The sequence below is a fragment of the Palaemon carinicauda genome, chromosome 22 (assembly GCF_036898095.1).
Source record: "Palaemon carinicauda isolate YSFRI2023 chromosome 22, ASM3689809v2, whole genome shotgun sequence".
Classification (NCBI taxonomy): Eukaryota; Metazoa; Arthropoda; class Malacostraca; order Decapoda; family Palaemonidae; genus Palaemon; species Palaemon carinicauda.
In genome coordinates, this window is record NC_090746.1 from 2,955,666 (window position 1) to 2,972,269 (window position 16,604).

Here is a 16,604-nt window from a genome sequence, read left to right on the forward strand (position 1 = left end):
ATAGCCGGCATGATAATCGTAGAATTAAGCTGCACTAAATATACGTACTATAATCTACTTCACCTCAGGAAAGGGAAACTCGCCCTGTTGGCAACACTGCATTACTTCATGCATGCTTGTATGGGGTTTTAATATCAACATAATATTTACATTACATTCATAACTCATGATTCATTTTTGTTTTGAAGATATTTTTGCCATATTTTGCGATTTTGTTAAAAATATATTGCAAGGAATACATATATATATTTTTTTAAATAAGTAATACGAATAACCTCCATTATCATAATGTTTGTGTAGGCATACATGTATATGATTACAAATGCAAGTTATGAAAGTAATGAGGTGTTATTATTGTCATTTGTTATTTCAAAGTTGAATGGGAAGAGGCTCAAGTTGAGGAGAAAGTGGCAGATGCATGCGTTGAGGTGGCTGACTCATAGCATGAGGTTCCTGCCTCAAGAGTTGCGCTTGCCTCAAGGGTTGAGGTGGCTGCGCAGAGAGAGGCTCTTGACTCACGAGTTGAGGTTCTTGAGGTGTGAGCTGCGAGAGTTGAGGTAGCGGCTGCGCAGAACGCAGTTCCTGTCTCACGAGTTGAGGTTCCTGAGGAGCTAGCCTCAAGAGTTGAGGCTCTCGCCTTGAGGAAAGTTGAGGTAGCAGCTGCGAGAGCTGAGGTGGCTGCCTCAAGGATGGTAGAGGTTGTCGTACCTCAAAAGGTTTAACTGCAAGAAAATCTTGCCTCAAGGCATAAGACTCCTGCTCCCATTGTTGAGGTTGCCTTAAGGAAGGTTGAGGGTGCTGCACAACGCTGGTAACTGGCAACTCCGAACGCGGTAAGGTAGCTTGAGGAACCTCAACTTCGTACGCCTGGCAGACTGGACTGCGGTGAGGCGGAGCGTTCGCAGGAGGAGGTGTAACCTTCTCAGCCTGAAACTCACGCATTAAGACCGCAAGCTGCGACTGCATGGACTGCAGCAAAGTCATCTTGGGATCAGCCTTAACAGAAGATGAGGTCTGTTGAGGCATCGCCTTACCTCTCTTAGGAGGTGTGCAGTCACCTGATGACTGCGGAGAGTCAGAGCTAACCCTGCATCCGGGTTGTTGAACTCTAGAGGTCTGGACTTTACGTTTAAGAGGTCTTGAGACCTGAGTCCAGCGTTTTCTCCCCGAAATTTCTTCTGCAGACGAGCAAAATAAGGGCTCAATCGTCTGCGGGTGGGAGTGACGGTCTCTGTAAGACACGCCCGCAACCACCGAGGATACTTCTGTGCGCCGATCAAGGCCTGCCGAACCCTTTTGCCCTTCGACATTGCTTCTCCCCTGGGCTTGGGAGCTTGCAAGAGGTCCCGGACTGGGAGGACGACTGGCACGCACAGAAGTACCCTCACGCACAACACTGACACACTTTGCGCTAATCACTTATCACTTTTGATTTTCTGTTTGCACTTATTTCACTGAACTCGAAACTTTAAGTGGTTTGTACCTGAAACACGCAATTCTATCCTTCCTTAAAAGTTAGTAATTGCGAAAACAGAATTACAATGTAACAGAAAAATCTAATGAAAGATAAATAATTCAGTGGCTGGAAAGAGACTAAACACTAGATCAAATAAACTACGTTTAAAATCTCTCACCGCATAAAGCTTGAGAACAAGAATAAAACTCTAGAAACGTTTATCTTCTTCCCCTAAAGAGACTAGGGAGAAGAGCAAAAACGATAACAACGTTACTCGCTTGAACGAAACGTTTATCCAGCTCTCTCTCCCTCCGTCTCTATCTCTCTCTCTCTCTCTCTCTCTTGACTTAGAACCTGAGAGAAGAGCCCAATCATATATATCGTTAAAACATATTATTGTTAAAGGAAAAAAACTGAAATATTTCCCAAATAAAAAGTTCCTTTATTAGAATTAAAACCATTAAGCTAAGAAAGAATGAAAAAAACGCTAGAAACGGTTACTCTTACTGCAACGTGACACCGTGAAAATTCTCTCTCTATCGTAACGATAGAGCGCAAGTTGAACGTTCTGAACGTCAACAACTGCAGAGACAAAACAAAACGTTAGTTCAACTTTGAAAACAGTACGAGACTATCAAAGAAATTCTTTCAAAAACATTAAAATAGCATAATATGTTAACAGGAAAAACCGAAATGACGGGCTCAATGTTAATTAACTTCGGTACCAAGAAAAGACCGCCTACTATTAGGAAAGGTCGAATATAAACAAATATAAAAATTAATTTTAATAAGTTTATAATAAAAGGAAGTTAATCGAAGAGGCCTATAAAAGGCGGAGAGATATAAAATAAATCTATAACTTTTGTTAAGCAAAATTAAGAAAGAGAGTCTATACTCTCTTAGACACCAACACTTCCGTCTAAGGGAAGGGTCGGCCATTTAAAAGTGAAAGAGAGTTCATACTCTCTTCGTCACCATAATTAATCAAATTAATTCCAAAAGCTAGCTAAGCTAATGATAAAACTTCCTGAATAGCGAAAGCTAAACTCTAGAGCAAATACATCACCAAATCGTGAGCAAAAAACTCCAGAATCAACAGCGTATCCATGTAGGTCTAGCCGGAGGCACGACAGAGGAAAAATTGAGGTGGTGTCAACAAGAAGTACTGCAGTACCTGGCCACAGGTGGCGCTTGTGAGTACACCCCCCTCTTGTATAGCGATCGCTGGCGTATCCCTTCCGTAGAATTCTGTCGGGCAACGGAGTTGACAGCTACATGATTATCGGGTAAGATTAATATTGAAAAATCCCTGTCAAAAGACAATCATATTGCTCAAGAACCATAAACTTGAAAATCATGTGCATCTCCTGCTATCATAAATCCAAATCACATACTCATTAAATAATAAATCATTCTTTCCTAAAATCCAGAATTATTGTAATATATATGTACAGTTTGCATTCCAAATGGACTAACACTAAACTACGGTTAGACCATCCCCGCATTACTGATTTGATTTTAGCTCTTGCACAGCCATTAGTCATATCTTCTTTAACAACTATGGGCAGAACGAGCTGGGCTAAACACTTCACGCTCCTCACCATAAACAAAAAAGACAATATACTTATTTTACCAACCTTAAAATCAACTCCATCTTTGTTATGATAGGAAATTATGTCATTTGTGATGGTTGAGGTCAAAGTCTCGACATCATCACAAAACTGGTGGGAAAACCTCATTTTGCGGAGAGTATCTTGGCGCCCTGTTCTGGCAAGGTGTTCCATCATTGACTTTATCATCAATTCAAAGAAAAACCTGTAAAAAGATTTGATTAAATATACTTTACTCGCTTTTTATAATAAAGACAACAGTTCAAAATCCTTTCTGCTACTAATAAAGGATTAAGATTAGGAAATTATTTAAATGTATTACTCAGTAAGTCATTAGTACTAACAATACAGAACAGTATTTCCTGAGATTTACTCTAGAAAGAAGACACAATAGCGAGAATTTTGTTAAACTATAAAAGTCCTGATACAAATCAATTTTCAAACTCAAATCTATGGCACCACAATTACAGCTATGTTGATCTGGTACCAACATTTTCCAACTAGGCAATGATACGTCTTGAAATTTATATCCTTTTTGTTATCTCTCTATGTAGTTTATTCTTTTCTCCATTTTTTTCCATAAAGGACTACTTTTCCTATTGTACCACTTGGGCTTATAAGCTCTGCTTATGTTACCAATAGTAATAAATCACATATTACTTCTGTTATTTATATTAACAAGTCTTTTTTATGCTCTGCAAATTTTTATTCCAAGTTTTTCCATTCAGCGTTATTTCATCTTCAATGTACATACAGTAATACCTTGAGATACAAATATAATTTGTTCGTCCCGAGCTCTTAAGTCAATTTGCTCGTATCATAATTCAATTTTTCCCCCAAAAAAAACCTGAAAAAAATTTTATCCATTCCAGTTCTCTAAATGAACCTAAATCAATAATAATAACAATGGAAAAAACATGTCTTTCATTGTTATATTGTACACAAACACACAATGATGAAATAAATGATTAATGTGATATGGACTAAAATGTGGTTTTATTAGGAATTCTTACCTTCAAGACGGACTATAGTGCTTAATGGTAATGTGTGCAGAGGAGGAGGAGGAGGAGGAGGAGGAGGAGGAGGAGGAGGAGGAGGAGGAATGTACCGTATTCATACAGTTCCTTATTTATAGCGTAACAAACTTAAAATTAACTTAATTGAATTTAGCTCAATTTCTTTACAAGTTTTTATTCTTTTCTACTTTTTTTACTTTTTTTATCGTTGATGAAACTCGGCTCATAATGGCAAGCCAACTCACTCCTGTTTCTCGATAAATTCATACTTCACCTCCATCGACATCATGCATTTTTTCTTCTCACAAGCAACCTTAACACTGGCTTTCTTAGAACCTATCACTTATTACAAAAAATATTCACAAATACAGTGAAAATCACAATAATAACACAAACACAACATGTGATATGCTCGGGAGATGAGTACAGAAGTTGACTATCACATGAAATGACGATGCGGGCTTAGAGCAATCTCAAGCGCTCGGCCATCTAGTGTCTGTAAGCATGCTTATATCTCAATACCTGTATTGTGATTGTATCTCAATGCAAAATTTTGATTGGAAGCTGGATAGTATCTTGAAATGCTCATATGTTGGAGCACTGGTATGCTGGTGTATTACTGCATTATAAAATTTTATTAATCACTTGCTGTTTTCTCACACTTGTCACCATTTTTTACTTAATCATGTTCTAATAATTACCAATATTTCCTAATCTGTTCATCATAAAAAAAAATGTTATTTTCATTTGACAAATTAATTTTCTTTCTCGACAAAGTTGCAAGATTTTCCAGTTTTCACCTTCTTTAAACATCATATTTTCAATTGGTCCCCTCATCATGCAAAAGGCCCTATAAAATATATTAATTTTCTTTATTCAGAAGATTTAAGAAAAATGCCATCCTTATTATTTCATATATTTCACTTTAAGATGTTTCTTTTTTTCTAATTTCTAGTGTAACATAAGATTAAAAATATCTTACAACATTTAAAGTAATAAAAGCGTATTTTTCCCAATGTCATGATTTCAGATTATAATCTTAATATACCATATTTGCATTGTGTTATTCGACATTATATTTCAAAAGGTGAAAGAGATAATACATAATTCAGTTTTTGGTTACTTGTTCTAATTCATAACATTCATCACTGGCCTTCTAGTAAGTAGAGTGCAGTGGTAATGTTCCAGCCTTACACTCACATAGACAGCAGATCAAACCCAACCTCGGCCCACAAGTTTAGGCCGTTTACTGGAAAGATCACTACTAATGTGGTGCCTGGGGTGGCTTTGCCCTGCTGATGTTTTGATAAGCATCTCTTCAAATGAAATAGAAACTAAAACCTTTAGCCTTTTAAAGTCACACGAGTCTGTGATCAGGAGATCCGGAGATCCACAGATACCTCAATGAATATCAAAAATTTTAAGTAATTTTTATTTTTCCTAACATACTTACCGAGAACTACTTTCTTAGGAGTTACCTGTAATCTCCTCTCTACCAACCAGAATTTTGTGTAGGGTACCCTAAAACCCGTTTTCTATGGAGGGCTATCTCGGGCGTAAGAGAACGTGCCCGAGGGTAGCTTTTGCGCTAGGTCGGGGTCCGCTTGGGTCGTGAGCGTCAGTAAGTTATTCGGATGTTGCACAATACTCGCAAGGGCAGAGAGGCACTCGGGGAAGGAAGGGAGGGCCATTACCCGAAAGTAGTTCTCGGTAAGTATGTTAGGAAAAATAAAAATTACTTAAAATTTTTGATTTGTTCCAACACGAATACTTACCTCGAACTACTTTCTTAGGAGACTTACACTTTAGGAGGTGGGAGTGCCTTTCTGACCTTCAGACCCAGTAAGCGGAAGCCAAGAGGCCGAGGTATAAACAAAACATACTAGGAAAACGGATGATAGGGTAACTACACAAAGAGCTCACGTTAGTGTCTAAGTACTCACCCTTTGAAGAACTTCTTCTGATGTTGAATAATCCAATAACGTAGTTGCGGAGAACGTGTTATCCAATGGTTACAAGAGGGTTATCTCCGATAAGGATAGGGAAAAACGGGGAATAGGGTGAAAGGGAACGAACCTGTGTCTCCCGGTTTGCTATCCACGATTGAGCCTGGGGCTTTTACCGTTAAATCACTTGGAGCGCGGAGATGACTGTTCCAATGGAGAACCCGTCTAAGGACTTCCTCGAGTAGTCCTTGAGGTAATGGGCAGTAAAGGTTGACTGGTTAGACCAGGTTCCTGCCCGAAGGATCAGACCCACTGCCATGTTTTTCTCAAAGGCTAAGGACGTACTCAGACCCCTGATGTCATGGGGTTTGGGGACGCCTGGTAAGGCCAGAGCTTCTTCCCTGTAGGCCCTGGCAATAACTTGTCTCAACCAGAAGGAAATGGTATTCTTCGATACCTGATTCTTAGTAACATCTGTGGAGACGAAAAGGCTCTTGATGCCTGGCCGGAGATGAGCCGTCCTTTCAAGGTATTTTCTAATGGCACGGACCGGGCATAATTTCAAATCCTCAGCATTCCCCGTCCTAGGGATAGCTGGCAGAAAGAAACCTTCAAATTTTGGATCCCAGACAGCTGGGTTCTGGATCTTCGCCACAAAAGAAGGAACGAACTTGAAAGATATTCTCTTCCACCCCCTCGAATGAGAGACGTCATAAGACAGCCCATGGATCTCCCCTACTCTTTTAGCGGAAGCCAAGGCTAGCAAAAAGACTGTCTTGAGAGTGAGATCCCTGTCTACGATATCTTTCATTGGTTCGAAGGGGGGGCCACTTAAAATCTTCAGGACCCTAGCTAAGTCCCACTGAGGCACCCTAACTGCTTGTGGGGGGCAGGACTGCTCGAAGCTTCTGACAAGCATCGAGATGTGCCTAGAGGAACCCAGGTCGATGCCCTTCAGGAGGAAGACTTGACCCAAGGCGGCCCACACTCCTTTTATAGCTGGGATTGACATTCCTATTTTATCCCTGAGATATACCAGAAAGTCCGTCCGCTATGTCTGGGACCGAGGCTTTGAGGGGTTTAATGTGCCTCGAAGTGCACCACTTCGTGAAGGAGGCCCACTTAGCTTGGTAAACCGCTGCCGACGACCTTCTCAGGTATAGCGACATCCTTTTAGCAGTAGCTGATGAATACCCCTCCTTCTTCAGAAGTCGCTCGATAGTCTCCAGGCGTGAAGACGTAGAGACTGTGGGTTGTCGTGAAATCTGAGAAAATGCGATTGTTGTAGAAGATCTGACCTGTCGGGGAGTGGCCACGGAGGTTGACTCGCCAGGTCTTTTAGGTCTGCGAACCACTCTCTCTCCGGCCACCAGGGCGCTACCAAAGTCATCCTTAAGTTCCGGGCAGTCCTTACTCTGTTGAGTACTTGCCTTATCAACGTGAAGGGGGGAAAAGCGTACACATCTAGGTTGTCCCACCTGTGCTGAAAGGCATCCTCCAAGGGCGCCTTCGGGTCTGGGACAGAACAATACACGGGAAGTTGCGCGTTCAGTTTGGTTGCAAAGAGGTCCATCACCGGGGAACCCCAACGTTGGATGATGAGCTTGGCTACTTCTGGAAGGAGGGACCATTCTGTCCCTACTATTTGACCCATCCTGCTGAGACCGTCGGCCAGCACGTTCTTTTTCCCGGGGATGAACCTTACTAATAACGCAACCTGGTTCGTTCTGCCCAATCCAGTATCTCTAGGGCGAGATGGCACAATTCCCTTGATTTCAAACCTCCTTGTTTCTTTATGTACGCTACCACTGTGGCGTTGTCGCACATCAACGCCACAGTGTTTCCCATTAGTAGATCTACGAAGTGTAGGCAAGCTTTCTGGACTGCCTTCAACTCTAGGACATTGATGTGTAGGTTCTTTTCCCCGTCCATCCAGGTTCCTCTCGCTGTCTCGTCGAGGAGATGGGCTCCCCATCCCTGGTTGGAGGCATCTGTGAACAGAAGTAACTCGGGAGGGTCGTTCGCGAAAGGCATCCCCTTGAGCGAGTTCGATCGGCAATGCCACCATTCCAGGGAGGGCATTGTGTTCGGCAGGACTGGGATTAGTTCTTGTTGCGAGTCCAGTTGGCACCAGAGGTTCTTCAGGTTCCATTGGACGGCTCTGAGTCTGATTCTCCCCTGGGGAACCAGTTTCTCCAACGACACCAGATGCCCTATTAGTCTTTGCCAGTCCTTCGCTCTCCTGGGTTGCCCCGACAGGAACGGACGAAGGATCTCCATCAGATTGCTTATTCTGTCTTCTGAAGGAAATGCTTTTCCCAGAAGGGTATCTAGTGTCATCCCCAAATAGGTCATTCTGGTGGAGGGGGATAGGTTCGATTTTTCCGGGTTGATCACGATACCCAGATCCTTGCAAAACTGGAGAAGTTTCATCCCTTGCTCCTTCAAGAGGTCCTTCGAGGAGGAAAGAAGCAACCAGTCGTCCAGGTACCGGATGAGGCGAATGCCTCGTTCGTGAGCCCACATTGAGACTATCGTGAAGACTCTCGTGAATACCTGGGGCCCTGTTGACAATCTGAAGCAAAGGGTCTTGAATTGCAGGATCTGGGTACCCCATTTCACCCGGAGAAACTTCCAACTCGAGGGGTGGACCGGAATTTGGAAGTAAGCGTCCTTGAGGTCTATGGTCATCATGTAATCTTTCTCCCTCAAGGACAGCAGGACTGACTTCGGAGTGTCCATTTTGAAGTCTGTCTTCCTTATGAATTTGTTGAGAGCCGACAGATCTATAACCGGCCTCCACCCCCCTGTCGCTTTTTCCACCAGGAACAGACGACTGTAGAAACCTGGACCTGGGTGTAGGATCTCCTCCATGGCACCCTTCTCTAACATGGAGGACACCTCCTCTTGAAGGGCGGCCCTCTTCAACGGATCCTTGGGTACCAGCCACTCCGACCGGATGGCCGGAATTAGAGGGGGGAAGGTTCTGGTAAGAACGGTAACCTGTAGCCCTCCTTCAGTACGGACACTGTCCAGGGCTCTGCTCCGTGAGCTTTCCATGCTTGCCAATATAGTCTGAGGCATCCCCCAACCTGAGGCTTGGGCAGGGATAGGGGGCCTCCCACTCTATCTCCTCCTGGAGGAGCGGCCTGAACGGCCTCTCCTGGAGGCAGAATAACCTGTCCTAAAGGAGGCTGAAGCTGCCGGGGCTCCTCTACGGGGGGGCTGAGGTGCTGAGGCCCAGGAGGAAGAAGGAGCTTCTCTCTTCGTCATGGTAGGAGAGGCCTGAGACGTTGCGGCACTGTCTGAGACTGACCTCTTGTGGGGCGGTCTCCTTACCGGCGTAGGACTGGACGTGTTTAATTCTTTCCTTTTAGACACTTTCTCCATGATTGCTTCCAAGTCCTTTAAGGGGAACAAGGAATCACCCCACAAAGGAAGGCTCCTCATGGCCCTCGCCTCTCTGTCTGGGACCTTCCGGGACACCTTCGCCAGGATGGTGTCTCTCTTGCGAAGCACCCAATTCTCTGTCAGGGCGAGGGACTGGTAAGTCAGGAACTTAAGAGTCTTGCCCCCGGAGGTGATAAGCTCCCTCAGGAGGCTTTGCTGTTCTGGGTCTGTAGGGTCAAACGTAGCTTGCACCCCTAATAATGTGGAAGCCCACCAGTCTAGCCAAGAGGAGACGTGTACTAGGTCCCTAGACATTTCCTCCATCATCGCAGCCTCCGATGGAGAAAATCACACTGGGGCTGAAGAGGCTCTGTCCTCCGAGGCGCCCTGCCCCAGAATGTCGAGGGAAGGTTTTACTTTGCAGGCTCCCGGCCGTCGTCCTTCTGGTACATAGACCTTGCTCTGCGTTTTGAGCCCCTGGAGCAACTTAGAAGAGCTCTGAGTCTTGGGGGCTACGGCATTACCTGCCACCACTCTATCCACGTGCTCCTGTCCCAGGACGAGATCCCGGGCTACAGGCAGAGCCAGGGAGGTTTTTGGCTGGGCAGGAGCCTGCATCAACCGGATAAGGCTGGACCTCCATAGTCCTCGTCGGTAGCCGCCGGTTCCTCGATCTTGTGATGCCTCCTGATTAGGCCAATTACTCTTCTATAGGCCGAATCCTCCGTCGGGGAACCCTCTCTACCGTCGGCCGAAGCCTCGGCTTGAGCCCGGGGAGCCGGGTCATCGGGCACTCCCACAGGGCGTCTTGGTCCTGGCACAACAGGCACTCCCCTGCAGTGGTACTGGTCCTCCCCGGCGGAGGTCTCCGCACCAGGGGCGGGGGTTAAGACAGGCATCGCCGAACCGGCGAGGACTAGTGTCCGATCATGTTCCCTGGGGGACGAGGACGCGGATCCCGTGGGCTGACCCGACAGCGGGAACCGTTCCTTCTGACCCGAGGGCCGCACCAGCTGGGCTGGTTCGGCCAGGCTGCCCGTAAGGAAGCGCGGTTCCCCCCGGTGGGCGGGGTGAACCGGAGGCTTCGCGGTCTTACGCCTGCCTGCAGAGGCCTTCTCGCGTTTCTCCCTGCGAGGGTCATAACCATGCTTGGAGGATGGTCTCCTTGGCGAGAAATCCCTGGACCGCCGGTCCGGGGAACACTGTATCTCCGACTTACGGGGTACGAAAACCCAATCGCCATCGGGTGACCTACTCCTCCTGTGTTTCCTCCGTGGAGAACGGGAGCGCCTCCTGCTGTACCTGGAACGTGATCTTGAGCGGGAACGCCTACTCCTGGACCGCTCCCTCCGACGCCGATGTTTCCCCCTGGCTTCTTCTCCCGACGAGAAAGACTCCTCCGAAGAGCCCGACGTCACTGTACCTACCGTACGGCGGGCGGGAGCGGGGCCCACGGGGGACTTCGCGACTCGTTGTGTACCCGAGGTAGAGGGTTGCAGGAAGGCTTCAGGAACTTCCGTGAGAGGGGTTGGAAACGAGGGTTGGCGCCCAACACTAGGGAACCAGGAATCCAGGCCCTCTTTCATCCGCATAGGGGACCTACCTGGTGTCTTAGGAAGCTTCCATCCGAAGGCATCACTCCCTACGGAACCTAACTTACCCTGGTTGTCGCCGCCTGCCGAAGAACCTGAAACACAGGCCCACGAAGGGGGCGAAGACACAGAAACAACATTGCTACACCACAAGGGGTCATCGGAGGAAACGTGCCCCCCAAGCACAAGGGCCGAGTCTCCAGAGCTCCCTGACACAGCACTACCAGGCTCCTCACTAGCCCGAGAAGGCCCCGCAACCCCCCACTTCACATTCACCAGACTCCTGGGGAAGAACGCTCGGTTCTTGCCCCACGATGGACTTACCTCGTCCCCTACTCTGGGTAGGGGAAGGAGAGACAGAAGCCCCGTCGGACCGTTCACTGGGCGACGGTAGCGGCGAAGAAACACTAGCTTTCCTGGGTGAACGCTTCGACGATTTATTTTTCTTCGTGCCGTAACGCACCCACTGAATATCACTCCAACCAACACACTCGAGGCACGTATCCGAAGACGAACAAACTTTGCCCCTACAGGAAGAGCAAAGGGAGTGAGGGTCCACTTCAGGTTTGGAGAGGAACGCTCCACACGATTTTCCGGCTCTAGGCCCAGGACAACGGCGGATCTGCTCCATAATGCACAAACACAAGACACAGGAACGCAGGGAATCAAAGGAATACACTTGGGAAGGACAAGGAAGGGTAGTAAACACACAGGAACACAAAGGATAAGCACAAGTTACCACGCGGTAAACACGTGGGACACACGCGGCGCACACAAAGGGTCGAGAGAGACGAGAGCGACGTGGTGACACGTCGCGACCAGAGAACTTACTGACGCTCACGACCCAGGCGGACCTCGACCTAGCGCAAAAGCTACCCTCGGGGCACGTTCTCTTATGCCCGAGATAGCCCTCCATAGAAAACGGGTTTTAGGGTATACTACACAAAACTCTGGTCGGTAGAGAGGAGATTACAGGTAACTCCTAAGAAAGTAGTTCGAGGTAAGTATTCGTGTTGGAACAAATATAAATTTGTTATTCTTAATATTATCACCATCAATTCTCATGAAAGCTCTACATTTCAACATTCAGGTCTTAATCGATACAATTTTTATATGATTTCCGAGGATTTTCTAAAAGTTTTTGTCCTGTCATTTCAACATCAGCTGTTCCTAATCCATTCTTATCATGCCCCAAATATCTCAATGTGTGAGATCTGAGTCTTGGTCCCCGCTTCCAAGCACCACATCTCCCTTAAATTCTTAATCTTAATGCATTTTGTCCACAATACTCCATTCCTGAATGTTAAAAATCTAGGATTAAAGCTTTTCAAAATGTCTTCTATCTTCTACTGTAAAACTTATTTCTCTGAACCTTTCCAGATGTTTATATTGCTTCATTCTGGAAGAACGTTAAGATCAAAGGGTAATGCTCTATGACCCCACGGGAAGTGCTCTAACCAGCCTAGAAATCGTATTGAATCATGTTATGTCCTTCCCCCTCTATATACCATCCGCAGGAGTGGGAGGGACATATAGGCTGGCACCTCGCCGCCATGGATTGTGCTGACTCCGCATCCAGCCACCTGTGGCTCGTGGGAAAAAGTGCTCCTTATCCCCGCTTGAGAGGTGAATATAAAGCCAACTTACACTATAACAACAATTAGTTAGCTAGAAACGTAGTCGGACAGAGTTCTGTAGAGACGTGCCATTGCGACCGTGTCATTCCTTTGAAACTTAGTGCTAATCCCCTTGCCTCTATTGAACTTAAAAACTAATTTAAGCTGTACTTCATAATTGATTCTTAACAATATGTCAGGTAGAGTCTAATCCATTCACTACTCAATTGACCAATTAACTTTAGTTAGCTGAAAAACTATTCAAAGTGAATTACTTAAACTGATATTGCATGTATTACACTGCCACGTTATTATGTGACAAAACAATCTCCGTTGGCAACGGTAATTTCCCTTTCCCAAGTCATCAATTTTATTTTATGATTTTAAGTCTACCCCATGCTGTATTGAAAATACCTTTCATTTAATTTATATGTCTTTATATATTTTGGCACGTGAATAAAAGGGCAAGACGGTTTTATTCACATTAATCCCTAAAAATAAAAAATTTCATGTTTTCTTTCCTTTCAAGAGACATACATTTCAAGTAAAATAAAGAGACAATCTACTGGTTAACAGCTACATTGATGGCTTATTCAAGCCAGAGATCCTTGTCTTTCAATTTCTGTGTTGACTTTAGATTGTCAGCAACCCATAACGACAGATTGTCCAAATTTAAGTTTTATAGCAAGTTTAAAGATTTTCTCTTCTGGATCTTTTAGTAACGTAAATTGTTCTAGGGAATCATTTCTACGCAAACATACCGTATTCTCTTAGGGTTTCGTGTCGGAGACCTTACAGTATTGTGATTTAAATAACTGTTGTGAAGAGTGAGAAGGACTCTTATGGACAAGTGTGATTCTATGGCTGCTGACCAAATCAAAGTTGAAATTGCATAAGAAAAAATTCTTTTAGTTTGGGGGAAATTCAGAGATTAGGATAGTTAACCATAGCGGGGATAATGACACACCAACACCGAACTCCACACAACATTTAACAAATCAAGTTTTAATAGTGTTTAGCCTCAATAGCTCATAACTACTTCAGCTTCTTTTGTTAAATCTCAGAAGTACAGTGAGTCTGCAAATAAAGGCAGTTATCCTGAACTAACATGTTATTTGACACCCTAACCTGACTTCTCAAGTAGGTTCTAGTGATTCTAGTGTTCCATTCACCATGGGTTCGGATGGTGCACAACACACTACAGATTCGAGATCCTTTTAGAACCTTCAGCTCCAAAACCCTCGCATACTTGCAATCCTAGCCACTGTTTTAAGCTACTGGGTTGCAAGGCAAAAGACCAGGTTGGTAGCCTGGATCTTAATATCCCTCCACTCAGTGAAGTAAGAGCTCTAAAACAACCTTGTACTTCCTACGTGGATGATATGTCATGCCGTATGATTACCTTAGACTTAGAGCAATGTATCTGATAAAGCTTTGGCCAAAGCTGATCAGTTGCATCATGTTTTGAATGGCAGAGTACACCGTTTGCTTGCAAGATCTGCCACTAGCTTATCATGGGTTAACTCTAAAAGGGTAAATAGCAGAATTTTACTGTATTGATGCCTCTACAGATATTTGGTTTACTGACTTTTACCCATAAAATTCATATAAAAAAGATTCCTATTTTTTTCTTACAATTAATACACGCACTAGTATAGTAATGAGATACTGTACTTCAGTGGTTAATGGCAAGAAGCCAGGTTCCTGACTTCTTGTTATCCTAGTTTCAAAGTTGAACTTTTCCTTGTCCTCTTGACATCACAAGTAAGTGGGTAGAAGGTTGGGCATGCACAAGAACGTTATAAAGGCAGTGAATATAGAGATGAAGTTGTTTGGCTTTCCAGCCGAGGACAATGACACTTCGAAGAGAGACATCCTAGGAACTCTGTAGAAAGACAACACCACCAGGAGATACTTCTTTAGCACCTTCTGGACAGTTGGATGCCAACTAAAAAGAAGGGTGGTGCTCTCCCCTTCAACTCGGCAGCACCAGACACTCCTTCCCCCTCACGAGGGAATAAACAGCAACAGGAATGCTGTCAAACAAGAACAAGAAAATATATAACTGCAAATTACAATGACAACTGTCAATCAGCTACAGTTATCAGGGAAACTGCAAAACCTTTCTTCTTTGTTAATATCACTTATACACAATGAACTGCCTATAATTATCTGAAAGAAAAAATTGAAAAAACAAATTGATGCTGCTGTGATTATGTCTGTGGCTACTCAGTGTGTCGGTGGGGAGATGGGGATTCCCCGCCACCCACCAGTAACTACCGACACCTTGTTATAAATTTCAACAGATGAGTTCCAGTTATGCTGAAAGATACTACTATTAAAGTAGGTTTGTATAAATGTAGGAATAAAAATCTGTAAAGATTATGACAGACTAATCAGTGCAATGTCCAACCTATTGTGTGAACAGGATATTATTGCATACCGTAAGTTTTTTCATTACCTACCAAGAATTTGCAAGTGCTTTCTCCCGTCCAATACCACTAGAGACAACCCATTGAAGTGCTACTTCTTCATGGCAGATCTTCCTTCCATGAGATCGCTGTAAGCTCAACAGGTTTTCATAGTTGCTACCTGCAAAATAGATAAAAGGTCTTTTGAAATGTTACTTTACCAAAATCTACATCCAACCAGTCTACAAGTGGTGATTACAAGAGTGCCTGAGCTTTTCCACATTTCACCTACATTTGTGAAACACTAGTTAACGAACCCTTTTACTACCGGGTTTCCTGTGCAAACTTTAACATTTTCCTACCATATAATGAAATATTCATCGATATGATTTTTTTAAATCTAAAGAGAGTTTAAAAACAGCAAGGGTTTTAAGTTGGAAGAGATATTTTGACCTTGAATTTCATCCTCACTTATGGAAAGGACGGCAAAGAAACTGGTGGTGGCAAGGCAATTCTATGATAATGAGCATTTCATCATCAAGCAGGAAAGAGTTAAATAAGATAATTCAATCATTTACAGAAATATAGTCATTTCCTCTTTTCACGAGGGACGCATTCCAGAGATGCAAAAATAAAGCCCAAGGAGCACCTATGCAACAAATTTTACATGTGATCAACAATACTCAACTATCAGTACACAATATACCTAGGATAAAAATAATAAAAAACAGCTACTACTGTAACCAGAGTCAGTAATCTTAAAACTAATTAATATGCAATAATCAGACAGTGTATTATTTACAGCATTTAAAGCCACTTGATACACCACCTAGATCTGTCATCTGCAGACCATAAAAATGCAAATGTGATTCTAAGAGGATACATGAACTAATGCTGCTTCCCCGGATAAAGCCATACAGAGTCACAACTGCAAATGGCTTAACTCATGAATAATAAGGACTTTTAAAAAATATATAAATTTCCCACAGGAGGAAAAAACTATCAAAAATGCAGTTTTGCAGCAACAAATCTCAACTGTTATTTGGCATTCATGAAACCTCAAAACACATTAATCAAAACAAAGAATAGAGTAAAGAAGGAAAATAAAAAAAAGCAATCATGCTCATAGCTCAGGCTAAAACTATGAAATTCACACATTATCCTTTGAAAGCATTAATGCAAATTTCATAGGAAGACATCTTTGTAACACCTACGTTTTTCTATTTCCTTCCAAAGAGTAACAATTTCCGGTAAATTGGGGGCAACTGGAAAAAATTAAATCTCATATAAGATTCTTCATATCTACCCAAACTACAAATTCCTTACAGTTAGAGGTTTCAAGACAAAATAAAATCATTGATGGAAATAGAAAAAAAAATTCAAACATGCATCGCCAAAAAAATTTAGGGTAATATCTTTTTACCTCTCTGTAAGGAAATGGTTTCTATAAACATTGTCCAAAAGGAAAACAACATACATCCAGAGCCCCTGCCTGAATAAATCCAGAAGAGGCCTATACGTACAATTTTATCGGAATTTAACAAAAAAAATTCAACAGGCATTTATC

The 16,604-nt window shown here is 43.7% G+C and overlaps 1 protein-coding gene across 14 annotated transcripts in view; it reads right to left on the reverse strand.

Annotated features, from left to right (window-relative positions):
• The window catches only part of Zir (Zizimin-related), a 326,985-nt gene that overhangs the window by 149,229 nt on the left and 161,152 nt on the right, over positions 1 to 16,604 (reverse strand). For 9 of the 14 annotated variants that reach the window (XR_011039375.1, XR_011039374.1, XR_011039373.1 and 6 more), the window contains 3 exons: positions 16,248 to 16,302; positions 15,092 to 15,214; positions 3,094 to 3,271 (listed from right to left, as the gene is read on the reverse strand). Coding sequence is in view for 4 of the 14 variants with exons in the window: in XM_068345896.1 (XP_068201997.1) it covers positions 3,094 to 3,271; positions 15,092 to 15,214; positions 16,248 to 16,302 (356 nt within the window). In the remaining 10 variants the exon portion in view is untranslated. Of the gene's footprint in view, positions 1 to 3,093; positions 3,272 to 15,091; positions 15,219 to 16,247; positions 16,303 to 16,604 lie in introns of all 14 variants that reach the window. The other 5 variants (XR_011039379.1, XR_011039378.1, XR_011039376.1 and 2 more) reach the window with 1 other exon arrangement.